This window comes from Beta vulgaris, chromosome 5, assembly GCF_026745355.1.
Source record: "Beta vulgaris subsp. vulgaris cultivar EL10 chromosome 5, EL10.2, whole genome shotgun sequence".
NCBI lineage: Eukaryota > Viridiplantae > Streptophyta > Magnoliopsida > Caryophyllales > Amaranthaceae > Beta > Beta vulgaris.
In genome coordinates, this window is record NC_079206.1 from 4,011,553 (window position 1) to 4,030,731 (window position 19,179).

General features: G+C 34.2%; 1 protein-coding gene across 1 annotated transcript; it reads left to right on the forward strand.

The window, feature by feature from the left end:
• The first annotated feature begins 6,673 nt into the window (after positions 1-6,673).
• On the forward strand, positions 6,674-11,830 carry LOC104892270 (serine/arginine-rich splicing factor SR45a). Its single transcript, XM_010678152.4, has 7 exons — positions 6,674-6,830; positions 7,372-7,394; positions 7,523-7,615; positions 7,844-7,949; positions 8,788-8,937; positions 9,588-9,663; positions 11,346-11,830. The coding sequence occupies exons 2-7, from the start codon at positions 7,372-7,374 to the stop codon at positions 11,540-11,542; spliced, it is 645 nt and encodes a 214-aa protein (XP_010676454.1). The 5' UTR covers positions 6,674-6,830; the 3' UTR covers positions 11,543-11,830.
• The last annotated feature ends 7,349 nt before the right edge of the window (positions 11,831-19,179 follow it).

Sequence of the window (19,179 nt, forward strand, 5' to 3'; positions counted from 1 at the left end):
TTGTTGATTTATGCAAATACACAGTAAGATTTGTGCCTATAAATACTACCATTTGTGAATACACCGAACATCAAGGCAATACAATACTCTCTGATATATTTGCAACTTCTCTCTCTATTTCTCACAACACGTTATCAGCACGAGTGTTCTACCGGAAATTTTTTTAAGGTATCTTTAAAATTTTTACATCCATTTTGTTTTTAAGTTTAAATTTTTTTTCCAAGCCCAACCTTTATACTACCCGAACATGGACCAACAAAGTAACGGGATTAACATTGTTTTACACAATGTCTCTGTCTCGGGTATTTATTTTTGGATAGAGCGAAACAATGTGCCATTCACTACCAACCCAGCGAGGGGAACTGTAATACAGCCCCGACCCAGTAACCGTAACAACGGTACAAATACTCATACCAGAGAAAACCCACAAACCCCTGTTCCCAACACCAATAATAACCCTCCTATACAACCAGCTGAAAATCAACCTCCGCCCAGTAATAAAAGAGATAGAGATGAACAGGAAGAAACTAGTAGTAAACGTCACCATACTACTAACGCAGAAAACAAATAATTTTAACGCCACCTTCATGGAGGGCAAGGACATTTTATTTACGTTATTTTATTTTATCTGCTCTTAAACCGCCTATATGGACAGGTTAATTTTTTTTATTGCCACCTATATGGACGGCCTAGTGAAGTGATAGCATTATTATGTCTTATATGTGCAATAATGTCGTATGTATGCAGGGAACAAGCATTCAGAACATTATTATATATTATTGTCTCTAATCTTCTACTTTTTTTGCATTTATAGTTACATATATTATATTACCAATTTACTAGCATGCTCTAATATATATTTGTCAATATTAGAATTTTATTGCGTTGTATATTTTTTAACTGTATATGAACTGCACAGTTAGGGATAACCCTCTATAAAAGCGGATTACCATCCCCATTTTCACCACATATCCCTTATCTTCTTCCGATTTTTTTTCTCTAAACCCACAAATTTTTTTTCCTTCTTCCTCAACCTTCCGGCCACCATGTTTAACGCCGACGACAACCGTCCTCCACCCTCATCTTCCTCTTTTGAAGAGGATTTTAGGAAAATAAAACTCTACTTATTTCTTATAGCCGGTTTCTTTTTCCTCCTCATGGCATTAATGATATATCTCCTAATACATAAATAGGAGACAAAAAAAAAAATTTCCCCCGGAAGAATGGCGAAAAATGCACATGAATATCAATTTTTTTTGTCTTTAAGTGCATTTTAGGAATTTTTTTTTTTTTGTTTATTCACTTGTTGTATTTTGTTTCTATTTTTGGTATTTTCTTGTTTTTTTTTGCTTAGCTTCATTATTGTTGTCGCTATTTTAGTTTTTTTGTTTTTTGTATTATTTATCTATAATAATAATGATATAAATCAGGGGGAGATAATATATATATGTGATTTATCATCATTACTAATTTCAAATATTTACCTATTTGTAGTCAAAAGAATGGGAGATCTAGTGAAAAGACAATTTAACATACTAGATCTATCTGGGCAAAAGTTTTTAGAATGGACGGTGGACGCCCAAATGAATTTAAAGGCCCAAGGACTGGAACATACAATTAAAGATGTGACAACCCAACAAGGGGATGCAACTACAACAGCCGCATCAGTTAAAATTGCGACTGTACAAGAAAAGGCAAAAGCCTTAGTCCTCCTAAGACATCATTTACATGAAAGTTTAAAAAGTGAATATCTACTTGTGGATGATCCAAAAGAACTATGGGATAGCCTAAATGAAAGATATGGGCATCACAAAAATGTGCTTCTCCCAAAGGCACATTATGACTGGACCAATCTGAGGTTCCAGGATTTTAAAACGGTCAGTGATTACAATTCAACATTGTTTAGAATTGTATCATTGTTAAGATATTGTGATCATCCCATCACAGAAGAGCAAATGATAAACAAAACGCTCTCCACTTTCCACGCCTCTAATATCATATTGGCAGAACAATACAGGTTCAGAGCTTTCAAAAAGTACTCTGAGCTAATCTCAGTACTACTTGTGGCTGAACAAAATAATGATCTTTTGCTGAAAAATCATAATCTTAGACCTACGGGGTCTTCAGCCACTCATGAGATAAATGCTATAGAAAGCTCTAATCCACCAGAAGCAAATGCTATACATAGTGGTGGACGCGGTAATTACAACGGTCGTGGGAGAGGACGTGGTAATTACCGTGGCCGAGGGCGTGGACGTGGAAGAGGCCGATTTTCCCCAAGAAATAATAATTTTAAACATTCTGATAAAAATTGGGGACAATCATCTGGAAATCAAAGGCAGACGTCCTATAAAGGAAATGATACTTGCCATAGATGTGGCATGACTGGGCACTGGGGCCGCACATGTCGTACTGCCAAACATTTGGTAGATCTATATCAAGCTTCAATAAAAAACAAAGGAAAAAATGCTGAAGCAAACTTTGTTAATGAAGCCACTACATCCATGCCCAGCCTTGATGTTTCAGATTTTTTTATGGATGATGCTGAAGTTGAAAATAAGTTTGTTTAGATCACAATCGATTAATGTGCTTAGTTTATTTCAACTGCTTCAATATCCACTTTCATGTATTTGTTCCTTTATTATTAATAAAAATACGTATTTTTCTTATACTAATCATCGTATTTATTATTTATGAAGATATGAATTCATCAGAAGTTGGAACTAAAGAACAATGTCTCCTGGACAGTGGGACAACACACACCATATTGAAAAATAAAGAGTATTTTTCAAAACTTACAATATTCCAAGCAAATGTTAGTACAATTTCTGGGACAGCCAAGCTAATTGAAGGCTCTGGAAAAGCTTGCATTATATTTCCAAATGGGACAAAATTGATAATTAATGACGCATTATATTCGAGTAAATCTCGAAGGAACCTCATAAGTTTCAAAGATGTACGTCAGAATGGTTACCATTTGGAAACAATGACAGTGAACAAAGAGGAATTCATATGCCTAACGGCAGAGAAAAACGGCAAGAAATACATCTATGAAAAATTGCCAGCAATTTCCTCGGGACTATATCGCATAGATATACGTCCGATTGAAATTAATATGATATCTAACCAGAAGTTAGATAATAGAAAATCATTTACTCTATGGCATGACCGATTAGGCCATCCTGGCACAGGAATGATGCATAGAATCATTGAAAACTCAAATGGACACTCTATAAAGAATGTCAAAATTCCTCGGTCAAATGAATTAACATGCTCTGCATGCTCACTTGGCAAATTGATAATCAGACCATCTATAAATAAGATTGCCACTGAATCTCCAATGTTTTTAGAAAGAATTCAAGGAGATATTTGTGGGCCTATTCATCCTGCATGTGGACCATTTCGTTATTTCATGGTATTAATTGATGCCTCTACTCGATGGTCACATGTGAGCCTTCTGTCAAGCAGAAATGTTGCATTTGCAAAACTTTTGGCTCAAATAATTCGATTAAGAACTCAATTCCCAGATCATACAATAAAGAAAATAAGATTAGACAATGCTGGGGAATTTACATCCCAAACATTTAATGACTATTGCATGTCTATTGGGATTATTGTTGAGCACCCTGTACCTCATGTACATACACAAAATGGTCTTGCTGAATCATTAATCAAAAGACTACAATTAATTGCAAGACCATTAATAATGAGGTCAAAATTGCCATCTACTACTTGGGGTCATGCTATATTACATGCGGCAACATTGATAAGATTAAGGCCGACAGCCTATCACAAATTCTCACCATTACAATTAGTATCTGGTCGAGAACCGAATATCTCACATTTGAGAATTTTTGGGTGCGCTGTACATGTACCTATTGCTCTGCCCCCAACGTACTAAAATGGGTCCACAAAGAAGGATGGGAATATATGTTGGATTTGAATCTCCATCAATTATCAAATATTTAGAGCCAACAACTGGTGATCTATTTACGGCTCGATTTGCCGACTGTCATTTTAATGAGTCGGTATTCCCATCCTTAGGGGGAGAGAAAGTGGACCCACAAAATATAAAATCGGAAATTACATGGAACGCATCGCAAATGTCGTTTCTGGACCCGAGAACAAATTCATGTGAACAAGAAGTCAAGAAAATTGTTCATCTGCAAAGTATTGCAAACCAATTGCCAGATGCATTCACAGATTCTAAGAAAGTGACAAAGTCACATGTACCTGCTGCGAATGCTCCGGAACGGATTGAAATTCCTAATGACAATAAGGCAATTGAAAATGAGTCAATAGCACGTCGAAAACGTGGCAGACCACCCGGTTCTAAAGATTTAAAACCGAGAAAAATGAAAAGGCAAGGGGAGACAACGAACGAAATTAATATAAATCTCCCAACAGAGCATGATGAAAACAAAAATGAAGAGAAACGTGTTCCAGAAGAAAAGGAACATGAAAGCGTAGACAACAATGAAACTTCAATTAATTATGTTTCTACAAAGAGACAATGGAATCGAAAAGATGTTGTCTTGAATGAAATTTTTGCTTACTCGATAGCGGTTGAAATGACATACGATGAAAATGATGTAGAGCCAAATACAGTTGATGAATGTCGCCGTAGAAAAGATTGGCCAAAATGGAAAGAGGCAATTCAAGCAGAATTGAGATCACTTGAAAAACGTGAAGTATTCGGTCAAATAACCCAAATACCAAAAGGTGTAAAACCAGTTGGGTACAAATGGGTATTCGTGAGAAAACGAAATGAGAAAAATGAGGTTACTAGATATAAGGCAAGATTAGTAGCCCAAGGCTTTCGCAAATGCCAGGGATTGATTATGATGAGACATATTCTCCAGTAGTCGATGCAACTACACTAAGATTTCTGGTAAGTTTATCAGTTTCGAAAGGATTGCAAATGAGATTGATGGATGTAGTGACCGCATATTTGTATGGCTCACTTGACACAGATATTTATATGAAAGTTCCTGAAGGACTAAAACTACCAGAAAATTGCATGCCCAAAGAGATGTTCTCAATAAAATTGAGAAAATCACTCTATGGGTTAAAACAATCTGGAAGAATGTGGTATAATCGTCTTAGTGAATACCTATTGAAAGAAGGATTCAAAAATAATCAAATCAGTCCCTGTGTTTTCATTAAGCGATCTAAATCAGGATTCGCGATCATTGCTGTATATGTCGATGATTTGAACATTATCGGAACTCCTAGAGAACTTGAAGCGACTGCAAAATACTTGATGAAAGAATTTGAGATGAAAGATCTCGGGAAGACAAAATTTTGCCTTGGCCTGCAAATGGAACATCTAAGAAATGGGATTTTTGTCCATCAATCAAACTATACAGAAAAAATCCTGAAACGTTTTTTCATGGACAAAGCCCACCCAATAAGTTCTCCAATGGTAGTGCGTTCCCTGAATGAGAAAGATGATCCATTCAGACCACGAGAAGAAACGAGGAGATTCTTGGTCCTGAAGTACCATATCTAAGTGCAATTGGTGCTTTAATGTACTTGGCTAACAATACTCGACCTGACATAGCTTTTTCAGTAAACTTGTTAGCTAGATACAGCAATGCACCAACCAAGAGACATTGGAATGGAGTCAGACACTTATTACGTTATCTTCGAGGAACACAAGATCTCGGATTATTCTATCAGTCAAGACCCAATGCGTCACTCATTGGATATGCAGATGCTGGCTACCTCTCAGACCCACAAAAGGCTAAGTCTCAATCCGGATATGTATTCACTTATGGAGGTACTGCAATATCTTGGAAATCTACAAAGCAGACTTTGACGGCCACATCATCAAATCATGCGAATTAATTGCTCTTTATGAAGCTGGAAGGGAATGTGTATGGCTAAGGTCAATGATCAAGAATATCCAAGAAGAATGCGGGATGGAAACAATAACAACAAATCCAACTATCATCTACGAAGACAATACTGCATGCATCACCCAAGTAAGCGAAGGGTACATCAAAGGAGACAGAACTAAACATTTATCACCAAAGCTCTTCTTCACTCATGACCTCCAAAAGGAAGGGACGATCAACATTCGACAAATCCAATCATGTGAGAATCTTGCAGATTTATTCACCAAATCCCTTCCGGCGAAGAAATTTGAAGAATTAGTCCGAAAAATTGGAATGCGTCATCTTCATGTATATGCTAGATTCAGGGGGAGTATTATATGCGCTGCACTCTTTTTCCCTTCGATCAGGTTTTTATCCCACTGGGTTTTTCCTGACAAGGTTTTTAATGAGGCAGTTAATTTTAAGCATATAAGGATATATTATAGTTATATCCTTTCCCTAGTTATGGATTTTTCCCACAGGATTTTCCTAACAATTCTAAATAGGACAACATCTGTTATGAGTTATCAGTGGACATTCAAGGGGGAGTTGTGAAAACAGTGGAATGACCAATTCCACTGTTGAACACAGTGAAGTCCACTGCCATGCATTCAATGCATGGTAAGTTTTTCTTGCCGTTATTGTTGATTTATGCAAATACACAGTAAGATTTGTGCCTATAAATACTACCATTTGTGAATACACCGAACATCAAGGCAATACAATACTCTCTGATATATTTGCATAACTTCTCTCTCTATTTCTCACAACAGAAATTAATATTTAAGACAAAGTAAAAGTAGTTTGCAATTTGCATGCAAGAAAGGTAGTACAACTTATCCATTATGCGGATGCTTTGCTTTTCACTTTGAAGCCCAGGCTCTATTTCTTCTTCTTCTATTATCTTCAATCTTCTTTAATCTCCTCCAATTTCTGCACCTTAAGCCCAAGGTAAATCTTGTTCTCTCTCTTAATCTATGGTTTTTTTTAGTTCAAATTTCTTATGTTTTCCCCCCCTTTTCAACCTAATCTGAATCTGTATCTCAATTCACCAAGAACCCTAGACTTAAAAATCCTGAAACACCCCTTTCCACAAATTTTTGCTCTTGTTTTTTACTAACTTATTTTGTTTCTTGGGTATAGTAAATTCTGAAGCTTTTTGGTTCTTACAACTTTAATTGTTTGTTTATGGGTTAAAAATAAACATAAAATTGTGCAAATGAAAACAGGTTTGAGCTAATGTTTACACCCTTGTGGATTTTTGTTCTGAAATATTAGATTTCATGGAGAAGTATGTGTTATGGTGTAATTTGCATCAAATAATGATGAAAATTGAAATGGGGTTCTTGTTAAACAAAGATCAAATGACTTTTTATCAAATTTCTGATTCTAAATTTGGAGTTTTTTAGGTTTGTGTGTGTGTGTGTCGCAATTTAGTGATGGTGTCGGAATTTCAATAATACTTGTGTATTTTTTTGTGTTATGTTTTTAGATGTCACATTCAAGGGATGAAAGGTCAGTGTCGTTGCCATGAAAATTTTGGTGTTTGTAAATTTTTTAGCAGCTAATTTACCTGTTATTCATCTGAATTATGTTTGAATTTCATTTGTTTGTTGATTTTTGGTGTATGTATGTGTTAGTAGGTCTCCTTCACCAAATGGTTCTGCCTCACCTGCTATCAGGCATCAACGATCAAGGTCGAGGACAAGGTCACCTCCTAGACGTAGTCGATCTGGGTATATATGTGACATTCGTGTGTTTTTAGTCATCCTAACATGTGTTTGAGATTTGTTTATGGCTGACATTGAAATGGAAAAGAAAAAACATATCTTTTGAAGCTGAACAAGGAATATATGGGCTTGTTTATGCTATATAAAAATATTTATTGCCTAGAATGTAGAAAACTTAGCTTATTCCTTGCATATTATCTAAATTTTTGTGTCTATTGGGCTACGTTGTGTTAGGAGTCCCGAAGATGCATCTAATCCTGGAAACAATTTGTATGTGACTGGTTTATCCACAAGGGTTACTAACAGTGATCTGGAGAAGTTCTGTGGCAAAGAAGGGAAGGTATGGACTTCTTTTGGTATTGAAGTTTGCACTTTTTCAGAAGAGTATGATACTTATTTCTGAGCTTCGAATGGGTTTATTTGTGCATGAGATGGATACCTACTTATAACAAGTTTTTATATTTTAGTATTTTCGAGCATGCTGGATTAGAACTGGTGTTATGTCGTTGAATTTGAATGTTCTTCCTTGTATGTTATTGGAAGGAAGGGGGTTGCTATGTGCAGTGATCTTGAGCCTTGTTATCTTCTTCCCTCCCTTCTCCTTTTCCCTTCTTTCTCGCTGCAGTTTCTATATGGATGAGAGCAGAGGGGATGATTTATAGGTGTGCTTCAAAACTTTTTGATATGGGCTTTCTTTTGCTAAATTGAGTGCAAAAGATGAGCTGGATCTATTATTTTCCAAATTGCCTTGGCCTACCCATATGCGACACCGGACACGTATATGGTACCTAGATTGGAAATGGATACTTGGAGTATGATTCTTAATGACTTTACCCTCTTTTGAATAATCCAGGTAAGATCTCATTTATGACTAATTGATTATAAGATCTATTATTTTCTGATTACTGTTGAGGCTTGAATTTCCTATGACGAGTCTTGACAGTAAGTATCTTGACTCCTAAGTGGTGTTTAGTTACTCACTATCAGAAGTATCTGCTGATATCCTATGGTAGGGTATTTATTGTAAGGGGGGGGGGGGAAGAAGGGCCTATACTTTCATGTGCTTAGACTCTTAAACCTGTCGCAGGTGACTCAACTGCCATACAATGTTCTGACAGCATCTATAGCTTTGGTTTCCTGAAGATAGTAAAATAAGAAAGAATTCGTCACTTTTGTAGGTCCTTGAATGCTGTTTGGTTACTGATCCTCGCACCAAAGAATCCCGTGGCTTTGCCTTTGTGACTATGGAAACTAGAGAAGGAGCTGAACGATGTATCAAGTATCTGAATCGCACTGTGCTTGAGGGCCGATTGGTCACAGTGGAAAAGGTTTGTCTTTTTTAGGATGTTTTTTTTTGATAAAACTAGTTTGAGTTTGGTGCCTTATCCCCTACATGGTATTTCTTTTAATTAGTTTTGGCAGCAGGTTGTGTCATTGTAGCTTCATCGAATTCAAACTATGCTCTAACAGTTGACTTGTCCCTTCACGACATGAGCTCTTCATCGACATTGCTCATCGATTTGAACCGACTAATTGCAAGGGGTCTATGCCCTCAATATCATTTCTTCATCAGATAGCAGACACATCATCGATGTTTTAGACCGTCCCTTTTTTTCGAAAACCATAAATATGGTAAACAATCCAGTAGTCTCATTTTTGTGATATTGTACTTTTAGCTATTAGGTAGATGTTGTTCTGTGTCTTATATCAGAGACCTCTCAATGGATTACGTTTTCCTGCTTAATATCTCATTGACAAAATAGTGGGGGGGGGGGGGCGTATAGCCATGTAGGTGAACAAGAGCTAATGCGGAGCTTGGTTACTTGCTCTTGTATTATGATTAAAAATCTTCTAGAATTTGCATGTTCTTTACTTTACCTTCTCATCAAAGGAAACACCAGATAAAGGGAGGTAATACCAATGTGATGCAACTTCTATTATCCTATTTGATGTGACAAATTTTCGTTTTTATCTATAGGCAAAACGATCTCGTGGGAGAACACCGACTCCTGGTCGATACCAGGGTCTGAGGAAAGAACGCGGAGGACCAGGAGGTATGTATGTCTTCATGAAGACAAAATGTCATTGCTATCTGTTTCTTGTCCAACTCTGCCTTTAACTTTTCATATGTGTGTCCAACATGAATGCGATATCTCAAATGAATTGGAATAATTGTTTATGATCCTGGAAAATCAATAGGTTAAACAAAAAGGTTGATTCTGGGTAGTAGTCATAGGTTGCATGTCTAGTTCAAAAATAATGGATGTCCTAACTAAGAATTTATGCAAGGGAATTGGCGGATAAGATTGAAAGTTGTTTGCTTTTCTAATTTTTGGTTTGAAGGAGTTTATGAAAGACAAAAATGGTGGAGCCAAATAGAGTGTATGTGAGAGTAAAGTGGTGGTCCCATATGGTCATTTTTAGTATGGGGTAATCTTTGGTGGATATCCCAGAAAAATTCTGGGGGTTAAACAAATAGGGACCTGGAGAGTATGTGCTTAGTTTTGTGAAATATTATGGTCTTACTTTTGGGTTTTCGATAAGTAACCCTTGTGTTTTACCGTAGAATGTATTCTAAGCTGTACATTCAATGTTTTAATCTTCCAAGCTGTACCTATAAACTTTTTATTTGTTCTATGTTATACTCTGTTCACATTGAGTTTTCTGTTATTTTCTTAGTTTTGGTTCTTTAGGCTTCTATCTCTAACTAAGATTTTGTACTTGTTGAGCTATTTCGTTATAGTTTTCTGTTTCCAATTTGTAGTTTTTAATTTTGAAATCTAGAAACAGAAATATGGAAACCAAAAAAAATTAGTTACAATTTTTGTTCATTTGTTGTCAGTTTTCAAAAGAAACATGATTAAAATAAGTTTGACTAACTATAAGTTCATGATGAGTTGATCATACAACCTGTATGATGACTTGTACAATCTTGAGACCAAAATTTGGAAACTAGCAATGATATCGAACAAGTTGAATTTTTGTGAATAGTATTATGCAAAATTCTCATTTATAAACATTTTCTTATATGCTTGCCCATTTTAGTTTCTTAACTTACATTATTATCAATGGATAACTAAGTGTTTGGCTATTATAAAATATAGAAAGCAAAAATATATGCTTCTATCATAATGACTAATGAGTAATGAGCATGGGTTTTCATGTAAATTGACTTCAGCCATGTTCACCAATTAGCATTGCTGTATAAATTAATTGTATCTGATAAGTCTTTTTTTGGTTAGGCCATCATATGCTGACAAACTTCATTCTCTAGTAGGTTGGCTGTCCCTTGCGTGATTTTCTCTGTATAAGTCCTAATTGTGAAAAAACTGAATTGTGGCCCTTTTGGCCTCACTTTTAACTTCGTTTTTTCTAGAGGTGATCATGGGCTGGGTCGGGCCGGGTTCTGTCTGTGTCGAGCCTTAAATTTTTCCCATTACCCATTTCGGGCCAAACTTTTGTGCCCGACACCCGTCATTTCGGGCCAAAATCGGGACGGACCAAAAATTAGACTAAAAAGTCATTTTTGGCTCACCCAAAAGCCGGGCCGAACCGCGAGCCATAAAATTCTGCCCAAATCCTCCCAAAATTCAGATTGGGCTATTTTGATCAGCTCTAATTTTTTCCTTCTCCAAATCGAGTCATTAAGCACTTCCTTGTCATACCAAATATCAACTTGGTAGAGAACTACTAGAGAAGCATCCACTTACTGATTGATGTACTGAAACTTGTGCAGGTCGAGGTCGTAGACGATCTCGCAGTTTCTCACCCCGACGGCGTTATGATAGAGGTCATTATGGCAGAGATCCTTATCCTCGTGACAGGCGAGGGAGATCACGATCTCCCTATGGAAGGAGACCGGATGATTATCCTGACTCTTATAGGAGGCGTAGGGAACGGTCCTTCTCAGCAGGCCGTGGTGGCTACCCATGAGAATACTGTAGAAGATTCACATGATCAGACTTCACTTTCAATGTTGTTGTGTTATGTAACTTCGAGATACCAACTCTTACTACATGACTACACCTCACATTGTGGTCCTGGAACTTGGTAATGTTGTATTGTTGTGTTAGGTTTTTCAAGAATGATCTGCTGACTAAACTCACTACTCATGTAGTATGTTCCCCTATTTAGGAATTAAACTTTGGCATTAGCTAGTGACTTCAATCAATACTTGAACAATAAGTTTCTGCTGGTGATTTCAGTACAACTTTGCATTCACTGATCTTTGTTATAAGAGTGATACAGGGCATTACGGCAATAATGTTGACGGAATTCGCTTTCGAGTCTTGAGTTGGGAACTTCAGCCATAATACTTTACCAATTAAGTTCGTTCACATCTACTTATCAAAATTATAAGACTGAAATTATTCATCAATTAGTTGTTATATTTCGTACTCTCCATTTTATGTCTTTTTGTCAACTTTTATGTACTTCTTCCATTGTTTTAATTTAGTTGTGACACTTTCATTTTAGGTAATAACTTCTCTCCATCTCTCTCCTATCACATGGGACTTTTTAATTTTCTTTCTCCATCTCTCTCCTCTCCAAAAATTGTCTAAGAGTCCGTGATTAAAGTGTCACAACTAAATTGATACGGACGAAGTATTCCAATTTGCTATCAATAATTAAATGAATATATGCTTATTCTTTATTATAAAAAAATGTCAACCAAAATATAATTTCAAACGGATGAATTGCTAACCCAAAAGAAATTGATAGTCAACAAAGTAGTGATAGTCAATAGCCATTGAAAACGATATCCAACCCACACCAACAAAGTGTGACATGATTTGGATTGTCCCTTTGTGTATTGCTACGGCCTACGAGCATAGTACACAATTTTATTAGAACATTCTTAGTTGTGTTAAATTAATTGTATTTAACTTATGTCACTTAGGGCCTGTTCTCTTCGGCATAAAACAGCTGAACTGAACTGAACTGAACTGAACTGAACTTATCAAAGCTGAACTGAACTGAACTGAACTTATCGGAGCTGAACTGAACTGAATTGAACTTATCAGAGCTGAACTGAACTGAACTGAACTGAACTGAACTGAACTGAACTGAATTGAATTGAATTGAATTGAATTAAATTGAATTGAATTATATTACATTGAAATAAATTGAATGTAATAAATATATAAATAATATTTAAACAATAATAATATGAATATTAAATAATAATTATAATGATAAGTAATAATAATGAATAATAATAATAGTAGTATTTTGAATATCTTTAAATGATAGTTATAAATAAATAACATTAATAATCATAAATTAATAATAATAATAATAATTAATGATAGTAATGATAATTAATAATAATTATTTTTATATTATTTGTATTAATATATTAATACTTGACGATGATATATAATAACAATAATATCTAAGAAGTAAATTGATATTACTATTTTAATAATTAGATTTAATAATTTAAAAATATTTAGTAATAAAAATAATGATTGGGTTAAATTACGTCATAAACCGTCTTGACGCGATTTGATTGGTTTATGGGCTAAAAAAAGTGGGTTTATTTGTGCTTTGACCTAAACCATGTTCCTCCTAATAATAATAGTAATAATAATTAGTAAAGCTATAATAAAAAAATATATAGAAACAACAACAACAATAATAATAATAATAATAATAATAATAATAATAATAATAATAATAATAATAATAATAATACTTAATAGTAATGATATATATTTAAATAATAATAATAATAATAATAATAATAGTAATTAGTAAAATAAATTATACCAACATAATAATAATAATATTTAACAAAATGGTTATAAAAGAATAGAGCAGAACTGAACTGAACTGATCTGAACTGAACTGAACTGAACTTATTGGAGCTGAACTGAACTGAACTGAACTTATTGGAGCTGAACTGAACTGAACTGAACTTATTAGAGCTGAACTGAACTGAAAATAAGCTGGGAAGAACAAGCCCTTAATATGAAGCTATTTCAGCTTACCTAGTCTCATTGAAGCTTATTATTGTTGTTGATTTAATAGTGAAGTGGTTAACCGGGTTACCATTATCTCTATTATATAAGGAAAGGGGGGAGCAATGGTGTCCTCTTTTGAAATGCCTATTTTGCCCCCCTTCCCTTTCTAAATTACAAAAGGAATGTCAAAATCGACACTTAAAGAAAACTACCGCAAATTAATTTACAAGACTCACTCACAAATCACTTTAAAGAAGAAACTTCACATATCACTCATACAATTGAGAAAATCGCGTTATAAAAATCACGCAAATCACTCAAATAATTAGGAAACTTTATTAAAACTTATAATTAACATTCAAACTAAAACTAATTAATAACCTAGAACGTGAATACATACAAAAACATTTACAAAAATTTACTTACAAATCACTATTTTCAAGAACCATTCACAATTAATAGTGGGCCATGATAAAAAAAAATAGAGATGTATTTGTAGTGAAATTAGAATTTAGAAGTTAGACAAGAAAAAAATTTATTACTTTTCTATAGTGTTTTCTATATATAATAAAACTTTTACATATATTTGGACCTATCTTTTTCTATTATATAATAGCGATTAATTATCAAGGTAATCAGGTTTATGTAAAATATCATTCAAGAATTAAAGTACAACATATCTCTATTATATAAGGGAAGGGAGGGAGCTATGGTGTCCCTGAATGAAGAGACTATGTTACCCCCTTCCCATTCTAAATTACAAATTTACTTACAAATCAAAGGTGGCTACTTACAAAATACCAAAAATATAATTATAACAATCACTCACAAACTACAACCTATGAAAAAATTGACTTGAAATTAAAATGTCCACTTTTCTTTACAATTTATGAAGTACTATACTTAATTCAAAAATCAACTAAAAATTATAATATTAGAAATCATAAATAAATTCAATAAAATGTCTATTTTGTTTATAGAATTTAATTTTGAAAAGTAAAAAAAAAAAAAAAAAGAATGGTGAGAGACTTAAGTGACACAAACTAAACCAATCAAATTTTGCAACTAAAAACAATTATACTTCGTAAGTCTAAAGTTCAAATTTTGCCTCTTATGCCGAAGAAAATCGAGTTTTGCTTTGACAAAAAATAATTCAAGCACGCATCGCGTGCAAAAAATTCTAGTTCTTTTTGGAGTGACGAGTGAGGTATGTATTTAACAAAAGGAATTTGTCCAAAAAACTTGCCCCGCACTAAAGATTTGGGAATATTGGGGAACAACTAAAAACCTAGCCTCCCCTCTCCTTTTCTCTCTCTAAAACCCTAGTCTTCCTTACCCCTTCTTCATCAATTAGGGGGTTGCCATGGATGTTTTTATTCATGGTAAGCCCCTTTTTCCCTTTTATTTTCAGTTTTTAGTTTATTTTCTTGTTTTGTTCAATAAATTAGTATCTCTTTATGAGATTTTCTCAAACCCTTTTATGGGTTTTTAGTTTCTGTTTTGGAAATCTCCTTCTCCCCTATGGGAGTTGTGAGTATGGTTCTTTTGTTTTTAGGTATGAGAAATTATTCTCATTGGTTGAAGTTCGAGACTCAACATGAAGAATTAGGGTTTCACAACTTCTGTAAAATTATGGAAGACTATTGGAGTACGTTCATCCCAAAATTTCCGCATCTGCAGATCATATGCCGAACCAGAGCGAACTCATAGATTGCATTGCTTCAGATGAAGATTTTTATTAAGGCAAAATTAAGTCAAATCTGCGATGTTTACATTTCTAGGGTGATATGTATTTCTATTAGAATTTTATGTTTTTCATAAATGACTTGTAAGTGCCGTTTGGCGAAATATTATTGAAATCCCTTTTCTTTCAAAAAAAAAAAAGGAATTTGTCCATTTTACGGGGTTTCAAAGGGGCATGGAAACACATAAGAACTCTATATTACAACCAATTTAATTTAGTTGGATTTTGTTCAACTTATTTTAACTTAATTTATAAAATAAGTTTAGATTAGTTAAAATAAGCTCTAATAACTTTTAAAAAGTTACAAAAATAAATTTAAACAAGTCGTTAACTTAAGTATATTTCTACCTTAGTTATGATTCAATGCCACCAATAAAGGATGTGTTATTGTCAACTGAACTTATTTGGATTCAGTTTATTAAACCTAGTTCTATCTGATCAGTCAGTTTACATACTGAACTTTATCAATCATAATTAGATCTGATTAGTCATGAAACTTATTTTTTCAAATTCAAGGAAATATCCGAACATGAGATTAATTAGTAGGAGGATATAAGCAGTAGAATGTGCTTGATCCATCCATGAATTGTCTTCACATTTGTAAGATTAAAGTTCAATTTCATTTTTATTTTTAGAGTGCCTCAGATATAATTAAGTATAATTGTGTGCATAAACACCATCCAAAAAAACTTGAATTTTTTCCTTGGATAATGCAAAAGTGGGTTTTAATTCCCAAAATATGTCCAAAAAAATTAAAATTCCCTGCGTATCGTCCACGTAGGACGGCACGCGAGATTTTTTTTAGTAAAACCGCTACTTGCAGTAGCGGTTTACAAGTGCCGAGAATTTTTTTTTTTTTCAACTTAGGTAAAACCGCTACTCGGAGTAGCGGTTTATAAAATAAAATAAAAAAAAATTATTTTTTTTTAACCGCTACTCCGAGTAGCGGTTTACTATGCAAACTGAAATTTGCTTACCATATTTTGCGCAGGTAAACCGCTACTCAGAGTAGCGGTTTATATTTATACACCGCTACTCAGAGTAGCGGTTTATATTTATAAACCGCTACTCAGAATAGCGGTTTATTTTAAAATTAAACCGCTACTTTGAGTAGCGGTTTCCGTGGGTTAAAACTAAAAAAAACAATTTTCTCACGTGCCGTCCTGCGTGGACGATACGCAGGGAATTTTAATTTTTTTGGACATATTTTGGGAATTAAAACCCACTTTTACATTATTCAAGGAAAAAATTCAAAAAAACTTAATATACATAAAGAAATAAATATATATATATATAGTATCAACTTCTTCTTATAATCTTATCAATGGATAATTAACAACACCAATAAAAAAAATTGTTTATTGTACTTGTGTGAAAGTGAAGGTGAAACAAGTAGAACAACTAAAAAAATTCTTAATAGGACGGAGGGAGCAATGGCATATTTGCATGCACATGCACAATTGGATAATAATATACTGAACATTTAAACAAAGAAAAAAAGAAAAGAAGCATAGAAAATATTTTAAAGTGAAAAGTGGATGATATGAGAATTGAGAATTTAATTCATTTCATGAAGAACTCATGAGAGAGACTATAAGAGAAAGATGAAAGAAGTGTGCATGTTTAATTTTCAAGACTACTCCTACGGCTACTAGTCTGCTTAATTTAGAGTGGCAGAGTGCAGTGCATGTGCTACCTTTGGGTCCCACTTCTTTGATTTTTTGAATCCTACTATTTCCATCAAACATTATATCTTTTTTATGCGCTCCAGCTGCCAAAAATACAATCAAAATTAAAACATAGAAAATGAAAAGAGGAAAATGTGGCGGCTTGTTAGAGTATCATCCCGAATTTTAAATCATTGCTTAAAATACGAATTTCCATTTCAATAATATATCGAGACATTTAATTTTTAGACTATTTATAATCTTGTATTCAGCTTTTGAGTTAGTGTGCGTTATAAGCCTATAGCCTATAAGTAGGGATGGGCAAGGGTAGGGTCTGGGTAGGGTCCAGCCGGACCCTAGACCCGGACCCTAATTTTTTTTGCAGACCCAGACCCGGACCCGGACCCTAAGGGTCTGAAAAAAATGGACCCTGACCCAGACCCTTAGGGTCTGAAGGGTCTAGGGTCCAGGCTTAAATTCTTTAATTGGCCAAATTTTCAGCATTATTAATATCAATAATCATCTGAAATTCACATGACACAAACACAAAAAATCGCATGAAACAAACACAAGAATTTGCATGAAACAAACACAAACATATAAATTGAAAATAAGAAACAAACACAAACTTATAAACTGAAAAAAAACGAAACAAACACAATTCACAAACATATAAACTGAAAAAAACAAAACAAACATACAAACTAAAAAAAACGAAACAAACACAACTTACATAAGAGTTCAGAATGGGTGTTTTGGTGTTTTAGTTTAGCTATTAGTCTTTTAGAAAATCAGTTTGTTTTTATAAAAAGAGTTAAAATGTATATATTAAATACGTTTAGGGTCTAAGGGTTGGGTCTGGGTCCAAAATTTTAAGACCCGGACCCGGACCCTAAAAAATTTACTTGGACCCAGACCCGGACCCGGACCCTTAGGGTCTGAAAAAGTTGGACCCAGACCCTTAAATTAGGGTTGGGTCCAACAGGGTCCAGGTAGGGTCCTGGACCCATGGCCATCCCTACCTATAAGCTAGTGGTTGTGTTTAGATCGACTAGCCTTATATGCACGCAATACATGGAGTAGCGATAATGTGTGATAGCATATGAAGTAGAAAATAAAATTAATTGGGTAAAAAAAACTGTCTTTACATTTTGTTTTCTCAAAACACTTATGTTTAATTTAAATGTCATATTTTATCCCTTTTTTCATTCAAATGAAACAGTTAATTATCACCCTATTTTTTTTAATTTTTTTTTTTTTACCTTATATAATAGGATAAAAAAATAAGGAAAAAAAAAAAGCGGACTTGAAACGAAAATTCAAATTTAACGCAATAAAAAATAGACAGTCTCCTTCCCTCCCCGATTTTTCAAACAGTGAGTTTATTTGCCAGGATAAGATCCGACAGCTGGTCCTCTGACACGTGTACGTCATTCTTTTGTCCTTCTTGGGATTCTCTTCCGCTTTTTTTAATATATACAAGCCGAGCTGAGTTGGTCGGCTCGGCTCGGCTAAGGTGAGGGGGAAATGACGGATATACCCTTGTGAAATGTGAATTAGATAGCGACGTACTAGTAGCTGGGAACATAAAGGCGGGAGAGAATCTGGGCCGTTGATTACGCTGTCGGACGTGAGTAAATTGGAGGTACACTGCTAGCTTGTGCCCAATTATCACACTAACAAATATCATACTCCATCCATCCGTCCCATATAGTGCATATTTCATTTTTGATGGGTCAAATTGTAAAATCTTTGATGGAATATTCTCATTTGTATACATTAAAAAAAAACATATTCATGTGGGATCTTGTTAGATTTGTCTCAATATGTAGTTTCATAATGTCAACTTTTTATATTTTTTATTAATACGGAATTGAAGATATTAATAGTCAAAATTACGTCTTGGAGACCGTATAAAAAAGAAACAAGCACTATATGATGGGACAGAAGGAGTGACATGAAAATTAAGGAAATAATGATTATTGTGCACTTGCATTGAGAGTTGTTGTGTTTTTTCGGAATTATTGTCATAAAAAAACCATTTCTTTATATAATTTTTGCCTAACCAATAAGATTGAAGAAAAATTAAATAAGTATGTCAAAAGCCTATGTGAAAAGGTAGATCAATAAAGTAAAAAATGATGTTCAAAAATAAAAATAAGAGATATGAAAATAATATTTTAGAACATTCAA

Coding starts and splice junctions, on each gene's coding strand:
- LOC104892270 (XM_010678152.4), top strand. CDS start 7,372: ATGTCACATTCAAGGGATGAAAG. Junction 8,938..9,587: donor GATTGGTCACAGTGGAAAAG/GTTTGTCTTTTT, acceptor TTTTATCTATAG/GCAAAACGATCTCGTGGGAG. Junction 9,664..11,345: donor AGAACGCGGAGGACCAGGAG/GTATGTATGTCT, acceptor AAACTTGTGCAG/GTCGAGGTCGTAGACGATCT.